The sequence below is a fragment of the Tachypleus tridentatus genome, chromosome 6, assembly GCF_004210375.1.
Source record: "Tachypleus tridentatus isolate NWPU-2018 chromosome 6, ASM421037v1, whole genome shotgun sequence".
In the NCBI taxonomy this organism is placed as follows: Eukaryota; Metazoa; Arthropoda; class Merostomata; order Xiphosura; family Limulidae; genus Tachypleus; species Tachypleus tridentatus.
This window is the reverse complement of record NC_134830.1, coordinates 145,601,964-145,619,498: the sequence shown is the minus strand read 5'-3', so window position 1 is coordinate 145,619,498 and position 17,535 is coordinate 145,601,964. Positions and strand designations below refer to the sequence as shown.

The following is a 17,535-nucleotide window of genomic DNA, read 5'->3' as shown; positions in this document are numbered from 1 at the left end:
CGATGTTAGGACGTACAGTGTGTTAGTATGGCATACAAAAGTGTAAACACATGCATATCACTTTTTTAGTTCTTGGATCTCTACATTTTTTTATAACTAATTTCATCATCATAATTTTGTGTGTATGTTTGTTTGTTTTTAAATTATCAACCTAACCTTCTCGGATTTACTGTTCAAGAAAAATTAGTTATTTCTTTAAAGTAACATAAACCGAACTTTAACCGAGTCTAGATTTGAGTCGAGTATTATCAAAATGTTTGTTTTTATTGTGTTATAACTATACACTTATTGATCGTTAAGTAGTGATAATGTCCTCACAGCTTTTTCGTGACATCAGTAATAGTTTGTGTGATAGGCCCGAATTACATTTATTTGCTGTTTATCCCCGTAGTATCAATTTATATTTGTATGATGATTGGTTTTTATATTTCGTAGAAGGATTGTCTATTCAGCTATGCTTATTTCCAATGATTGGTTAATTGTTTTGATAATAAAGTTAGAAAAAAAACGACCTCTGCACTCCACATAGTTATAAGAGAATTTTGACTTTAACCAACATGAAACTATTCGATATCACAATATCGGTTAAGTTATAAAACTGCCTGTGATGTTCTATTTCTCGAGTCTACTTCAGTATTGTTCTAATATTATAGTGTAGTTAGGATACTAACTATATAGTTATACTAATATATAGTACTTAAATAACATATAAAAATAAAATATTACAAAATATTTTACAGTTATTACAAAAACGAATAAAGGGTAAATAGAAACTGCCCTTCATCAGGTTCCCAGTGAGAATGAAACTGTTGCATTCGTGTTCACAAAATATTTAGTTTCACTAGATCACCTGATTTGGTCACTGATTTAAAGGCTGATGTAGTCCGGGAGGAATTTTGATCTTTTGTGTCTGTTGGTTCTGTGTCTTTGACAAATGGCACTGCCAATCTCATACCGACATGTTTTCTACGTGATACGGGGGTGACTTAGTCATTGTTGTTAGAAAGTATATTGCATTTGAATTGAAGTTCGGGCACTAACAGTGTGCTATTGCTGAGGTTATTAAGGATGGCTTTGTTAATGTACCTCTTCATAACATTTATTTAGAATCAGACCTAATTTTGGAACCAGTCCATTCTACAAAGTTTCATCAATATTTCGAGTAATTATACCATTAGTAATACTACCTCCTTGTCTAAATTATTCTGTAAAACTATATCAGAGTGGTAAAGGCCTGAAACAATTTCCAACTGGTAAAAGTTTCAATCAAGTTCGTATGTATATATATTTAAAAAAATCCCTTACCTTCTTATATTAATGCAGAGAAAATAAGATTGTCCCAACAGGACTAAAAATAATGGTCCTGTTTTACACCAAGCAAGGCTGACTATTGAAGGAGAGAGCAAGTTATTCTCTAATAAGGGAAAGGATTGGCTTTCACTGTCAGAATTAGAAAGTTCTAGAGAAATCAAATCATGAGTCATTCCCCAGCTTCCAAATAACATCAGATGCTGATCACGTAGTCTACAACATACGATCATATACACAGGAAGATATAGAACTGAAGAAACTAATAAGCCAAGCACACCAACCAATATTGGCAGTGATAAAAATATGTAACAGAGAACTGACATTGTATAAGGAGGCAGTGACCTATACAGTGGAATTATAACCTGTATCTCAGGACGGCTGGTATGGGTATTAACCTTTTCACTAATAAAGCAGAGAACAAAGTTTCGACCTTCTTAGGTCATTTTCAAGTTAACCTAAGAAGGTCGAAACGTTGTTCTCTGCTTTAGTAATAAAAGTGTTAATACCTATACCAGCCGTTTTGAGATACATTTCTACTTCAAGTTGGTTTCTCATCATCAGGAATTATAACCTCTTTGGACTTGTATTCAATATTTCTGTAGACAGAACCAAAAACCTTATTTACTCTACCATGAGCAACAGCACACTGCTTTACAGACTGATCAACTATTGCAATAAAATCTCTTTATTTCACAACACTGTTAAGGCTATTCCCATCCAAATTATATTTATGTATTATCATGCATTTATTGTAATTAAAACCCATTTGACATATACTTGCTCAACTCACTAAATGATCTCAATAATTGGGTAAACCTGCAGCATCCTCTTCACAACTAATAACACCCAATACTTTAATATCAGCTGCAAAATTAAGTATTTTATTGACCAATTTTTCATCTATGTCATTAATGTAAATCAAAAAAGAGCAAAGATCCTAAGACTAAGTTATGAGGTCCCCCCACCTTGTGTTATTAATCCAGTTTGACTGAACTCTATTTCTAACAACCCTCTGCTTTCTTCTATCCAATTTTTAACTTATCTCCCATATCTATAGAGATAACTTTTGACAAACCTTTTATATCGCATCTTATTAATTACTTTCTGAATATCCGGATACACAAATTTACATCCTTACCCTGATCTACTGAAGCAGTAACCTTTTAAAAAAATGTCAAAAGAATTGTAAGGCAAGATTTTTCCTTAATGAAATCGTGTTGACTATCCAATAAAACTCTGTTAAATGGTTTTACAAAACATCTTTAATGAGACTTTTCATGAACTTCCCACAACTGACGTAAGACTAATGGGCCTATAATTACTGAGACTATTTTCATCACTTCCCTTAAAAAGAGAAATATCATCAGGTAATTTCCAATCCTCTGGTACTTGCCCACTACTCAGGGACTGACAACAAATAGTAGCTCACCTACTTAATCTGAAACCTTCATCAAAACTTTTGAGGGAATATTATCTAGCCAAGGCGTTATTTGATAGTTAAGCGCGTAAAAAGGGACATAGTTTGTGTTATAACGGTTTTACAGTTTGACCAGTTAGAATTTGGTTATGGATGTAGCAAGACGCCAAGAGAACAGAATCCATGTTACGGTTTAAGGTTAATTTATAAACCAAACATTTCACAAGGTGTAAGCCCATGGCTGAAAACAAAACCTTATAACAGTCTCGCTTCAAGTTTTTAACTTATTCTTAAACACGTTTAAGAAATATCAAATAGTTTAAAACTAATGGTAATAACTTTAAATAGACATAGCCTTTCTGGCCATGCCAAAATATTTTGTTTCTGTCAGTGTAACAATTAATATATATAGAACATTTCAAAATGTTTAAAGGTAAAGCATAACATTCTGAAAATGAAAAATAAGTTACGAAACATAATATACCACAGGAAAAATAAATTTTATGTTTAAAATTCACTGCGTCATTTGATGTCGGATCTTATTCGTGGTTCACATTAAGCTAATGATATTGTATATTGTATTTATGCTCATTACGTAGTCAACAACATATACTTGGTTAGGTAGCTCATTCTTTAACTTAAATCATTACATCTTTATACTTGTGTGTGTGAAAGGAGACCATTCACTTTGTGATTGAATTGTAACGTCCTTCTACGTTAATATCTATTTTCGTGCACTTCTAAACTGTATAATGACTTTCACAAGCATTTATTGTAATAAAAATTATAGAACAAAATTTATAATACTATGTGATAACAATTAAAAATATATTAAAACTAAAAGGAAAAAAAAAAAACAGAAAAACAAACGAAAAGGAAACAAATGTAGCGTGGGATGCACTTCCAGGTTTATCAGGTATAGTTCTTGTGTTTCTTTTCCAACATTGTAGAAAACATTCGTGCCCTGACGAGCTATAAACGTATACATTTGATTCACATCACTATTTAAGTTGGCATGTATCTTCTTATGTTTTAGGTTATAAATATTTTCTCGGTTTTTTTCTTTTTTCCTCTTATTATTTTGCATATATTCGTCTACTATTGTTTTATTATTTGCTGTTATATAGTTACATAATAACTTTCTTTATTTGAGTCTAAAGGTTTTTCTGTCACGGTCTCCCGACCTTCTTTTTCCATGGATAATTCTTTCTCATACATGGTTTCGTAAACTTCTCTATATTGTTTTAATATATGATATTACATAGTTAGTTAGTTAGTTATCACCATTAGATTCCATCAAGGAACATAGGGCTGCAATCGCTTGCGGATTCTTCAACAGGTATTTAAGTGAGTAGGTTGTTAGCCCACTGCACCAAGCCGTCCCTAATTTAGTAGTGTAAGACTAGAGGGAAGGCAGCTAGTCATCACCACCCACCGCTAACTCTTGAGCTACTCTTTTACCAACGAATAGTGGGATGGACCGTCACATTATAACGCCCCCACGGCTGAAAGGGCGAGCATGTTTGGCGCGAGGAGGATGCGAGCCCGCGACCCTCAGATTACGAGTCGCACGCCTTAACACGTTCGGCCATGCCGGGTCTTAAATTAAGCACCAAGCTACTCAAGGGGCTATCTGGGATCTTTCCCTCCCCCCTACTCGTATTGAAAGGCCGTTTGTAGCGTTGGAAGTCCGCAGACATACCGCTGAGCCACTGGGGTGATGATAGAGAAAAGAAAACGTTTAACTGAAGCCTGTTTTAAGATTATTTTTTTTTTTTTTTGTACAGTTCACTGGGCAACCTTACACTAGTACTGATTTATTTTTCACACTAATTTGTATTGGAGTTACACATTAGTCTCCGGCTTTTTAATTTCAAAGATAAATCTGAAAATAATTCTTCTTTTGAAACATTTGCTTAATAGTCATTTAAATATCAGAAACTATTAACCACTTACAGGGAAGAGGTGTAGATAAGTGTCCCACCTAAGTCACGCTCTTACGTCAAGCAGCAATAACTTTCTTTGCTATATTAAGATTACTGATTAAGAATGTCTTGAGATACTTCCATATACAGTCTTTTGTTTCTATTTGAAGTGACTTGTTATAACACTTTGTCAGATTTCCTTCAAACTAGGAAATAGTTTTAAAAAATTCATCCCGTGCCACTATGGGACATAAGAGACAGCAGTGACATCTACAGTTGAGTAGACTGAAGTCACTGAGGTAAAGTGTTTTGCCCAGTGACACAACATGTTGGAAACAAGCCTTGCAATTTGGACTAAGAGTCCAAAGCACTAGACTCTGGGCCACGCTGATCATAGATAACTTTATTTCTTCGTGTTTAAGTACAGATAGACACAATTGGTTATCTGATGATCTAGATGTTACTATTTATTGTTTACCTAAAATTTTCAAACTGACAACACTCACGTGTTGGTTTGAAATTAGCCTTGGGTTTCGAGATACAAGTAACCTGTATTATCTTTGGTTACTTTTTATCATGAGTCATTCCCCTGCTGATGTCTTATGAAGCTCTCTAATGGAAAAATGCTATTGTAGAGTTGCACAGATGTGTATATTATTTATAGTTTTTTTTTGTGGAAATTCGACATTTCAGTTCATTATAAAATTTAGTGTTGATTAAAATGTGTCGATATTATAGTAATAAAATAACACAATACTGTTTGTAGCAATTAGTAAAAAAACTAGAGTATATAGAATAAAACTAGAGTATATAGAACGTATGGTGAAAACTTTAGATATTATGGAGCTTAAAGAATTTGACGGTTTGTTTCATCTACTGCAGTTTTCCACTAATTTCTAATATTAACTTCACCTATTTGAAACATTCACCCCATATAAATGTGGGTGACAATAACACTGAAGTGCGCCCCTTTTGTACCAGTCTAACAAAACATTACAATAACTAACCAACCCTTACTAGTTATATCATCTTGACATACACGCTGAGTGAGAGAACATAAAAATAACATGAACAAGTTATAATTACTTCTTAATTAGTAGTCTGGTGTGCTTGTTATAAAATTTAGATAGTAGTACTTTGAAAGTCATCATGACTTACTTATTAATATCGATCACTTTGCACACGTATATTTGAAAAGACAACATAATAGCTTGTTCATTACAAAAAGAAAAAAACAAATTCACGTGATAAGTAGTCGTCCGAAATACCTAATAAAGATTTTGTCTTTCATTATATCAAAAATACCATTGCTATTTTTTTATTCTTAATAAATTCATGTATGTGTAATGAGATCTCATATATATATATATAGGAAAGTGAAGTTAAAAAATATAATTATTGTTGCGCTTGCCAACTTTTATGTTGATACATTTTCCAAAAACACAAAACTTCGTGTCCTTATCATCCCACAGATGTCTCTGATCAATTTACTTGCTTTCCGTTGTCACATTCAGGTTTGTGTAGAAATCAATCAAAACAAAAAAAATGTATTAAGTTCTGTTTCATAGATTTATTCTTCATTTACAGTAAACAGGTAGCACATCATCCTTAGTAGAATGTTTAAGTGATAAACGAACTTTATTAGAAACCATAGTGACGCACTCTTTAGTTAATGCGTTACCTAATTTAGTACGAATGAAGCTGAGTGATCCAGTATACTGATAAATAATTAAAGTGCTCAAGCAACGATCAGTGTAATGATCTGTTAAAGACTAATATGTCGGTATTTTTGTGATAAAGGCTTTAATAGCAAAACAACTGAAAGTTCATGCTATCACCAACCAAACATTGTTATATTGACGAGTTATATGAAAAAAACCACACCAAAACCTAATAATACCATCACCAAACTTTATGCTTTATTCGAATAAGTACTTTTAGATTTCTTGAGAAACTATGTTGAATAGTTCATTTATTTACTGTGGATAAAGTTTTAACAGTAGTTTAATAGTTCATCGAACGACAATGTATGTAGAAAATGATCAAACAAATTAATCATAAAACTTTATGGTGGCTCATTTTGTATTCATAATACAGGGCTACAATCTCTTTCTTTCAATAACGAGTGAAAATGGGGAATCTAGAAATTAAACTACACATAACACACAACATTAAAATGTACGAAAACTTCTGTTCACTAAATTTTTATATTCTGAATCAAACTGGAACACGTGATTGTTCATACATTTGGTGTTTTGTTATTTAAAATGAACTATTATGCTACAAAGAAATGTTTAGTATGTCTGTACTAATGTGTTACATCATATTATCACCGTTGTGTAACTTTATTATTAGTGCTTTTGTTCATATGTAGCTAAGCGCAAAGCTGTACAATGGGTTATGTGTGCTCTGCCCTCCACGGCTATCGAAAGCCGATTTCTAGTGTTTTTAAGTCTTGCTTCATTATTGTATACTTACAATACTTACTATATAGCTATATTAACATGTGACATATATTTAGAAAAACAAACAGTAGAAAAGACCGCAGAACGTTGAAAATTAATGAAATAAGAAAAGAAAAAAGTTCAAGGTAAGTAAAAACACACGTCTATAAAAAAAACAATTTTATATTAATTTGAAACTTTTTGGGCAAAGGTCCTTCGTCACACAGTTTTAAACTGTATTACAAAGAAAGAAAGTTTATACAGACTTGTTGAAGAATTATAATATACATATTCTAAAATATGTACGTACTGCGTGGAACAACAAACACACTGTCATTGTTCAAGTAGTTCTACTTTTATAAACTTGGTCAGATGTTCACGTAATATATCATATAGTTTCCCCAGTGTAGAGCATCTAGTGCAGCGAATACAATAAATAATGCACTCCGATGGTGAATTGGCCAGGTAGAACTGGAGGGAGTCGTTAAGTTTGTCATATAATCGCATGTAAAACAAGTAGTTTATGTTATTAATGTCCGTAATTTGGAATGTACTAGACAGCCTTTCTAACTCCTCTCACGTTTGAGGGTGGGGTGGTAAAAATATCGCGAGATATGTTGTCTCTTCTTAGTAAGGCCTAGCATGGCCAGGTTGGTTAAGGCGTTCGACTCATAATCTGAGGGTCGCGGGTTCGAATAGTCTTACCCGGTCGCACCAAACATGCTCGCCCTTTCAGCCGTGGGAGCGTTATAATGTGACGGTCAATCCCACTATTCGTTAGCCCAAGAGTTAAAATAGTAGCCCAAGAGTTGGCGGTGGGTGGTGATTAGCTACATTTTCCTTTAGTCTTACACTGCAAAATTATGGACGGCTCACAACAACAAAAAAGTTTGCACAGGTAGCCCTCGAGTAGCTTTGCACGAGGGCCCGGCCTGGCCAAGCGTGTTAAGGCGTGCGACTCGTAATCTGAGGGTCGCGGGTTCGCATCCCGGTCGCGCCAAACATGCTCGCCCTTTCAGCCGTGGGGGCGTTATAATGTGACGGTCCATCCCACTATTCGTTGGTAAAATAGGAGCCCAAGAGTTGGCGGTGGGTGGTGATGACTAGCTGCCTTCCCTCTAGTCTTACACTGCTAAATTAGGGACGGCTAGCACAGATAGCCCTCGAGTAGCTTTGTGCGAAATTCGAAAACAAACAAACAAGCTTTGCATGAAATTAAAAAAAAACAAAAAACAAATTTTTCTTAGTAATGCAAGTTGCACTGGACAACTGTTTAGTTAAAGGATAGTATGTAAGGACTGAAGAAATTTTGTCGCTATATGGTACGTCGTTAGTAGTCACAGTCAGCTTGTGATACAGCGAACAGTGGCGAGTGTAGTCATCTCAATGGTGTTGTTGAGATAGTTCTGATGTCTAAAATAACGAGTCATGTCGTTAGGTTTACCCCTGAAGTCAGCTTTATCGAAGCAGACATGTTTCAAACGTAGGAATTGTCTCTTAGGAATAGCTTATTAATTGGAAAAACTAGAGATATTTTACCAGGAACGCTTATATATTTCGAACATTACAAACTTCAGTGAATTAACTTCGGACGTTAGTATTTCTATGAAGACATTAGATATCTTCATCGGTAAAAAATGAACTTGTAAACCGCATGAGGCCAACCAAGGATAGACACACATAAATTTTCTGTCAAGAAAAGTGTAACAATTTCAACTCAAAATTAAATGTTTGTCGTAACCTAGACCGTCCAGAAAATATTCAGTTTCACACCAAATAGAAGACTGAATATTGTTTATGAGTTTATAAAATATTTGTCTATGAATAATTATTTGTAATAACCGTTATTATCAATTGTATTATTGTTTGTATATTAAAATATATTTGTGTCAAGAAAGGAAACTGTTTATATAATCCTTGTTGGCAAATATCATAAATTGAATAAATATAGATACTTAATTGACTTCTAAATTCAAATTAATATTTCTCACTATTTAAAATAGTAACACGCAACTAACGTAACATAATAAATTGAAAGCTCGTGTCTGGGATCTGAATTAGAGACAAAATTCGCTCAAAATTAAAAGTCAAATCTTAATTTAATTTATATTTATCAGTGCTAACAAGATATATCATATCTGATTATCAGGGTTTCCCTTAAACAACTAAACAAATATAATAGAAGTGACGATTTTTGCTGAGATGGCAGGAATTTCTTTTTATGAAAAGTGGCTTTATATGTTAAAGTGTATTAATCAGAAAGAGCAATTATTTCCCATAGTGTTTCAACTTTATTTTTATCCAAGTAAGATTTGAGGTCGTCACTTGTACAATGTTTGAACTCATCAATTAAACATAATTGTTTTAGTTTGTCGAAACGTTTGCCAATATGCATATAGTCACTTAACAGGTAGCTAGCTGTCTCTCGCTGATCTCAATTGAGTATTTTACAGCCGAAGTTATACAATGTCTTTGTAGAAATAATAACGTCCGATAATAATCTGAAGTTAAACAGTTTGTAATGTTCGAAATATATAAACGTTTCTGGTCAATAAACTGTAGTTTTTTTCCCCCATTAATAAACATTATTCACATTTATAACTTCCGAAGTTTATATTACACCAACTGTAGCATAGCAAACTAACAATATAAACTATGTCTTGGTGTGTCGGTTTATATATGTTAAGGCGAGGTTCTAGAAATTTCAGTTGGCCTAACAATATGCCAGTGCTTTCATAAAACCTATATTGTTGATTCTTACCCTCGAGAATCTTCTAGAAATTTATAGAGAATAGGCGAAAATTTCGCAATATACATTTAACAGTATAAGTTACATGCATTTCCAAATATATATTCAACTAAAACAAACATCCATATTAAAATAAATATATAATAGTAAATCCACTACACTATGATATATTTTATCTAGTGCTGTAGGAAGGAGACCTTTTGTTTTGTGGCTGTTGATATTGCTGGCAATTGATACTTCTGTCAGGCAAAGGAGATTATTGCTGATCGATAATTGATTCTAGTTATCTGCTTGGTGATTTGTATCTTCTATTAGGTGTTGGTTTGTAAACTACATTGTCTGGTGTATTGTCGGCGATTTCACTAGTATATTCTATAGTTTTTTGTGTGTGAGTTTTTTAAAACTATTTGTTCTTTATTTAGTTTCGTGATATTCTTTCCAGAGGACACTTTATATAGCTTTTTAAGGTGATATTAAAATCTCGAGACAGGTATTATCTGTAAGTTTTCTACTTAGAATAACGCCTGGACCTTTCACCATGTGCGACATAGCTTTGGGTTGAAATTTCATATTTTCGCTGATGACTTGTGGAACATTTCAGTGTCTTTTTGTAGTCGTACAATAGCGTTTTTACTGTTAATATGACGTGTCTCACAAGAGTTCGTTTCCTTTAGCTGTATTTTTAAAGCAGTTTTGGAACTGCAGATCTGTTATTTTTTTGATTATCTGTAGCTGTTTTTCTAACAGTTTCTGGTGATATTTTTTCCGATAATTCCAAATGACATCTTGTTGTATTTGTTAAGAAATGGTGTCAATTGCTCACTGTTTTGATGCTTCTTTGTAAGCAGCTTGGTAGTCGGATGAAACGTTAGATTCTTGTTACTATAACGTTATTTTTCGACACTGTTGCATACTTGTTCTTCTGTCCTTTCCAGTTTGTCTTATTGTACGATATTTTCGGCCAATTGATGGAAATTTATGTTGCCTTTCACAATATGTGGTGAAACAATGATAATATTCAATACATTGTTAGAGGCAAGTTACAACAAACTCGAGAAATAGAATACAACAAGTAGTTTCATTAACTTAAATTGTAATATTGTAATATAAAAAGAGTTTTATGTGCTAGCCCTAATGAATCTGTAAAGGCGGAACGTCGATTAAAATAAAAAGATCTTTTATAATTATCTCGAGTATAAAGGCCATTTTTTCCAACTTTATTCTCAAAAACCTCTCCATTATGGACTACAGATTCTGAATGATTGGTTGGCTTCAGCCGTGTGTTTTCAATTGTGTTTCAATTTGAGGTTAGCGAGAACTGATTGGTAAACTTATTTAAACATCATAAAATATTTCAGCTCTCCTGATCTGATTTTGGTGGTTATTTTTCCGACTGGATTGATCATAAATTTACGGTAAATATCTCTACAAAAACCTAATTTTAAAACTAAAATGAAGTTGCTTTTGTTTCTTCCTCTCACATTCACCAGTAAAAACACCTACAGCTCTTGCTATCTTTTCAGCCATGATATTTCTTAACGTCAGTCTCGCATATTTGCTGTTCATTTTTTTCCTTTACTTTTAGTATTTATAGAGCTTTTTTTCTTTAATCCCTTTCTGCTGTCGGTTTCTTTCTGCCTCTTAACTTGTTTTAGTTTTTCTTAACGTTTTGATTCCAACCCGTTTACTATGTAACGACTATATCTTTTCATACGATATTCCCCGTTTCTCAACTTTGTTCTAATAATTTATTAGTCAATCGCTTCTTGGTGCTCTCTTAACCGCTACTGTTTGCATATTGTGTTTTCCTAAAATTAAAGTAACTAGTTTCACTGGCTCATCGATAACCTTGAAAGATTATACACTAAAATTTGGTGCTCGACTCTTGCGGTTGGCTCAGCATAGGTAACCCAATAAACAGTTTTTTTGCTTACACAGACAGGGATAGACACGAGGCATATTTTGTCTTTTAGTATATAGAGACTTATTCTATCACAACTGTCTGACTACACAATTCTGTTTTTGTACTTTATACTATCAAACCTGATCCCTTCCACTCAGTACTGGGACACCAACCAAGTTCTCTAGAACTCACACTAAGCTTTCTACTCAGTTTCTTTGTTGTTATCTTCTGTCTTTGCACTGTCTCACTTCTGAGTAGAGTAAACGTTACTGTGTGCTTCTCCATCTTCGAGCATACTGCAGACTAAGTTACTATTGGTTGAATAGTTGATAACTGCCGCAAACTGTTATCACTCTCAGTGTTTTTTCTGGGCTTGATTTCTCGTTCTCCTCATTCATTTCTTGTTGTTGTTTTTTTCATAAGGATCTTTTTGTTTACCTTGCATCTTCTGTAAGTTATCTCTTCTTGGCTAGCATATCGTCAACTGGTATACATCATTTATTATTAGTGTATAGTATTATCAAAGTTAAAAGCTGTTTCTACATACTTATATTTTATTTAGTGAAAAGTTTGGTATTTTTATAAACCATAAATGTTTTATGAATGAGGAGATAAACGTTTAAAAAGCGAAGAATGTATGTGTCATAATTTTCCTGGCATGCAGGAACTTGATCGAACAACACATAGGAAGTTTTATTTTGATGAAACAGATATCTACCATTTTTTATTCTGAAACTGGTCATATATTCTGCATATGCACTGTAAAAATACACAAAATTGACCATTAGTTTTCATTCTTAAAACTTTATTTTAAGGGTTGATTAAAAACATTAAATCAACATAAAAGATGCTATAAAAATAAGTATATCTTTAATTTTACTGAAATTATCCATAAGTTTTACAAATGCATTGAACCATTTGTCATAACACTTCTGTATAAACCGGATTCAATATGAAACTTTTCTTTAAAAAAATTGACTACAAAAAAGGTATTTCTTCAAATCAACGGTAAAATATGATACTTAAGTCTTAATTTGTATAGACAGTTGCATTTTTTCCTAACTAACCTTACAGCGCTAAAATCAGGGGTTCGATTCCCCTCCATGGACTCAGCAGTTAGCCCGATGTAGCTTTGCTACAAGAAACACTCACTCACCCTAACTAACCATTAACGCTCTAAACCTATTTGTGCAGCTGATCTGGTATTTATTTAAATATATGTACATAAAAAATATATATATACATATATATAACATCATGACATGAGCAAGGAGTTATCAGTAACAGTATAAAGTTGGATTTAAGTGAAAATTTATACAATTCATGGTGATTACAGGCATTAAGTAATTAGATGACTACCTTTATTAGTGATGGTACTTTATCAACAATAAACCTATAACTGATGCCACATCACATCATAAAATAACTTATTTAACCTACTTTTAATCCTGTGAATCTTAACTTCTGATATAATGTCCCACAAGTATGGTACAATTTTAAAATTATACTTTTGCATCTTTTAATATCAAATGGTTCTCAGGATGATGAAAAATAATAGTTTCAAACTCATTATTATGTTTTAGTAAGGATCTATAATATAGCAACTTGTCAACTGTTGATCTTACTTTTATGTGCCAAATTAAATTAACTAAAAGATATCATTTTATCTATTGGAAACAGACTTCAAGACTACATCTTCTCAAAAAATAACTTTTCACAGTCTTTCATTGCCCTTTAATGCATTGAAAAGAAGTTTTCTGGCTTGATGCACTAGCCTTTACAATCCATAGGTTTAAGTTGCTCATTTATTGTGTATAAAACATGTGACAACTTTCCACCAACAGGAGTACAATACACTTAGCGAGAACAGTTGTCTCCCTCTATCTACTTGATGTGAACCTCACTTTTGAGACTAGACTCACAAGAAATAGAAGAACATTCAAAGTGGGGAAAAAGAGTAGGTAAGAATCTATCAGAAACCTAATTTCAATGTAAGAAAACACTTTGTCAAACAATACGTACCTCTTCACACACAATAACTGAAATCCTACCTTGAGTAGGTTGAGGGATCTGTGTAAAATAAAATGAGACATCCTGTGAAAAAAATCCACAGAGAATCATGGAGTTGTGTTCTGTAATAAAATGGAAGCACACATGAGGGAGTCCACCCCACTTCTGAAACAGATATGTTCTTTGCCCTTGAAGAAGTAGAGTATCATCAAATAGATAGCATTGCAGTCTTGAGCCAGTAAAATATTGACCTTGGAAAATAAAGTATCATGTGTAAATAATCAACGCCAGTCCCATTCTATCTTCAATCAACTGTACAAATGTGATTTGAAACAAACTGACTCTAGTAGGAAGGGTCACAAGTATTATAAAGAAAAAAAATGGTAATTGAAACCCACATGGAAAGCAAACAGCCAGTTCACAAAATTATGAAGGTAGAGAACTTAAGATATTTACTCAACCCCAACAGTATATATGAGGTTTCAGATTCCATCCTTAGTTATACAAGGAAAAGTACCTCACATAAAAAAATAAATAAATAAAACTATTGAAACCAATATATACAGTGTATGGTGTCAAGGGCAAGCAGACCATTACTAAAATATACATCAACCACTCTAGTAAGTAAACAGAGTGCCATACTGCAAGCACAAACAACATCCACTGCACAAACTCTCAAATCAACTGATGGAGACAGGAAGTACAACAACCTAATACAGACTTATAGGGCTGTGTCTAAGCCTCAACTCAAGTGTAAGGAGTAATTCTGTAACAAGTATTACAAGAAGGAAAATAACAATCTCACTCAATTGCAAGAGCAGGGAAGAAACATTGCATACCTGGTATTACTAGGGGGATGAAGTCTCCCAAGCTCAACTGTAGGAGTGATGAAACCCAACAAAACACATAAGAAGCCATAGAAGTGGAGCTTGTGCAAAATAGTTAGAAAAAATGGGGTTATGCAAAAATAAAGCCATCCTGAAGTCCTCAAGGGGAGATGGGGGGAGCCAAACCACTGTAAGCAGCACGTCTCTTCTCAGTCCCAACAACAAAGTAGCCAGGTAAGTAAGTAAATGGCCAAAGAAGAGGCCTTACCAAAGTAGGTTCTGAGCAAATTGAGAAAGCGAGGCTTACCTCGCATAGCACAGAGGAAGCCAGCTGCTCTAGTGGAGTGTGTTGTGCTCCTATTGGTGGAGGGTTGTTGCATGCTTTACACACGCTTGGGATTACAACTAAAAATATCATGAACAGCAGTTACTCAACTGATGAAATAAAGCATTGTAATGATTATTAATAAGAATGTAAAATAAGTGTAAAATTATTTGTTTTCATTATAGAGCTGATTCTGAGTTTTGATCTGTGTAGTTAGCTTGCTTTTATCAGACATTGTTAATTAATATAAGCTTACTTATTATAGCTACAATTGATACTGACTCACCAATATATTTACTTACATTACTTTAGTTATATACAGCTGTGTTTGTGTAACATGCATATTTTTTACAAAGTTTCATGTAGAATAAGAGAAGAAATCACACACATACACACATTAAGTAAAAGTGAAATTCAACTTAAAATATCATGTTTTCTTCTTTCTAATAATATGTTTAGTGTTCCCAGTATATTCATAAGTCTTTCTATTTATTATTTGTGAGTTATAGATAAGATAGATTTATTGGACCTTCTCAAAGTGAATAGGATAAGCTAACTTCAGCTATTTCTTACAATTTAAGCCAAACATTGCAGGTATTATCTTAGTGCAACTTTGGTCTTCCTTGTAGACACCTGTGAGTGTAAAAAGAAATTGTGTTTCCAACAGTAAGTGGTGGCTTGTTAAAAACTTGCATGCTTTGCTGGGCCACTAATAGTTTTAAACTATTGAAACTTGCTTAATAGTTTTCCAGTTTCATTTATTGTTGGCATTACTTCATGTGTCATTTGGAAACATGATAACAAATAGTTGTTTTCCTTGAAAGCAGAAAAACTATCATAGCACAGTACTTTTGTGACCTTTGTTTGTGTAAGACTGTATAAGACATAGGTCACAAAAGTTCATCATTGACACTTGTATGTAGAAATTATCATTTTCAGAAACTGTGTTTGATCTTTCTTATCCATATTACTATTCCCTGATAATTGTATTTGTTTGGTTAATTCAGTGTTATGTTTTTAACAAAGGTTTAAAAATGTTACCATTCTGAATGAAAAATGGAATTTTTGTACAATTGAATGGTACATGAAAACACTATATTGGTAAAAAAGCTACATGTAATTATGATTAATATTTTTGTTTTGTGTTTTTTTTTGTGTTATGTTAAACAAGAATACAAAATTTAGTATTTTTATTACCTTGTTTCACATTTTATCTCATAAACATTGTGAAAATGCATTTTTAAAAATTTTCTGTTTGTAGAAGCAGTGATCTGGAGGTAACAATATCAGAAAGTGAATACAATAAGCTGTATGTGATAATGCACATGAACAGTGTGCAAAATTCATTACTGCCCGAGCTGAGGTAAACAAGAATTTGTTGTTGTTTTTCTGTTTATTCATAACTTGTTTATTGTTTTTTTATAATGACAACTTTAAGATTATTAAAATGTAGCACTGAAGTATTGAATATGAATTTGTAAATAGGAGAAAAGTGACAATTTTGTAAACTTTTCCAGGATGGTTTAATACTAAAATGTTCTGTAAGTGTGAGATATAATGTTTAATGTGAAATATATATGGTTGGAGTATAGCAAGCACTTTTTAGGCTAAAGCTTTACTTGCAGCAACCATATATACAATACTTATTAGTTTAAAACCTTACTTAAAACTCAGTAAATGTTGTAGTTAATATAATGTTGCATAATTTTTCCTTCCTCTTATTAATTATATTATTTTTCTGTGTGTTAAGTTACTTATTCAAAGCTGTGTGTTTAAATTGTCTTCAGATGAAATGTAGTTGTCATACAGGTTGTCTGAGACAAATATATTATGAAATAAAAATGAAACAAAAAATTGCTCTAAATCACATTTTTTGAATATTAGGAAAAGTTTCACTCAATGTAAAAGAACCTCAGATTCATTATTCATTTTGCTAATGTACATCAGGAATATGCAGAGATGAAACTTTATATTCATTCAATAACTAAATAGTTTCCTTAATTAAAATACAACTTTTCAAACAATATGTACTTCTTTTCATACATTGGCTGTTCTTAATCTTCCACTGCGCTCTAATGCATTGAAAAGAAATATTTTTGCATGATGCACTAGGTTTTTTATCCCATAAATTTTTAATCCATATACTAAGCTAACACACAGAGTTATTCCTTTAATAAAAATATATAACAATAAAAAATAACAAAAATGGATATATACACTGCAGTAAAAATATTAAAAAACAAAGAAACTGTATTATTGTTTAATGTGTGCATTAGTTAACTATTCCCTTACTCCTCCTTGGTTCATCATTCCTGATAAGTGGTCATTTATTAATTTTAATTTGTTTTAGGAATCTTTCTATGTGAATTTTAATTTTTTTCTTCTATTTAATGCTCTAATGAATACTGTTATCACCTAATTTTCAAAGTCTTTGGATAAATCAAAGTACAGTAAACAGAAAAATCTGTTCAAATGGTCTTGCCCACTCCAGTGGCATCTGTAGATTTATACCATTAAGAACTGGGTTTTGATACTCATGGTTGTCAGAACACAGCACTTTGTGTAGCTTTGTGCTTAACAGCAAACAACATAAAATAGTGTTTACATATAATACCAGATATATG

General features: G+C 32.7%; 1 protein-coding gene and 1 long non-coding RNA gene across 7 annotated transcripts in view; one reads left to right on the top strand and one right to left on the bottom strand.

Annotated features, from left to right (window-relative positions):
* Positions 1-16,278, top strand: part of LOC143253965 (uncharacterized) — an 80,219-nt gene extending 63,941 nt beyond the window's left edge. The window contains exon 2 of the long non-coding RNA XR_013029916.1: positions 16,173-16,278. This is a non-coding gene — a long non-coding RNA (uncharacterized LOC143253965). The remainder of the gene's footprint in view (positions 1-16,172) is intronic.
* LOC143253964 (uncharacterized) overlaps positions 1-17,535 on the bottom strand; it is a 36,382-nt gene that overhangs the window by 8,546 nt on the left and 10,301 nt on the right. For 2 of the 6 annotated variants that reach the window (XR_013029911.1, XR_013029914.1), the window contains one exon: positions 12,441-17,079. The exons of 1 other annotated variant lie outside the window; for it this stretch is intronic. Coding sequence is in view for 1 of the 5 variants with exons in the window: in XM_076508641.1 (XP_076364756.1) it covers positions 1,306-1,634 (329 nt within the window). In the remaining 4 variants the exon portion in view is untranslated. Of the gene's footprint in view, positions 1-1,305; positions 1,746-6,064; positions 7,789-12,440; positions 17,080-17,535 lie in introns of those variants that run through there. 3 more of the 6 variants (XR_013029910.1, XM_076508641.1, XR_013029912.1) reach the window with 3 other exon arrangements.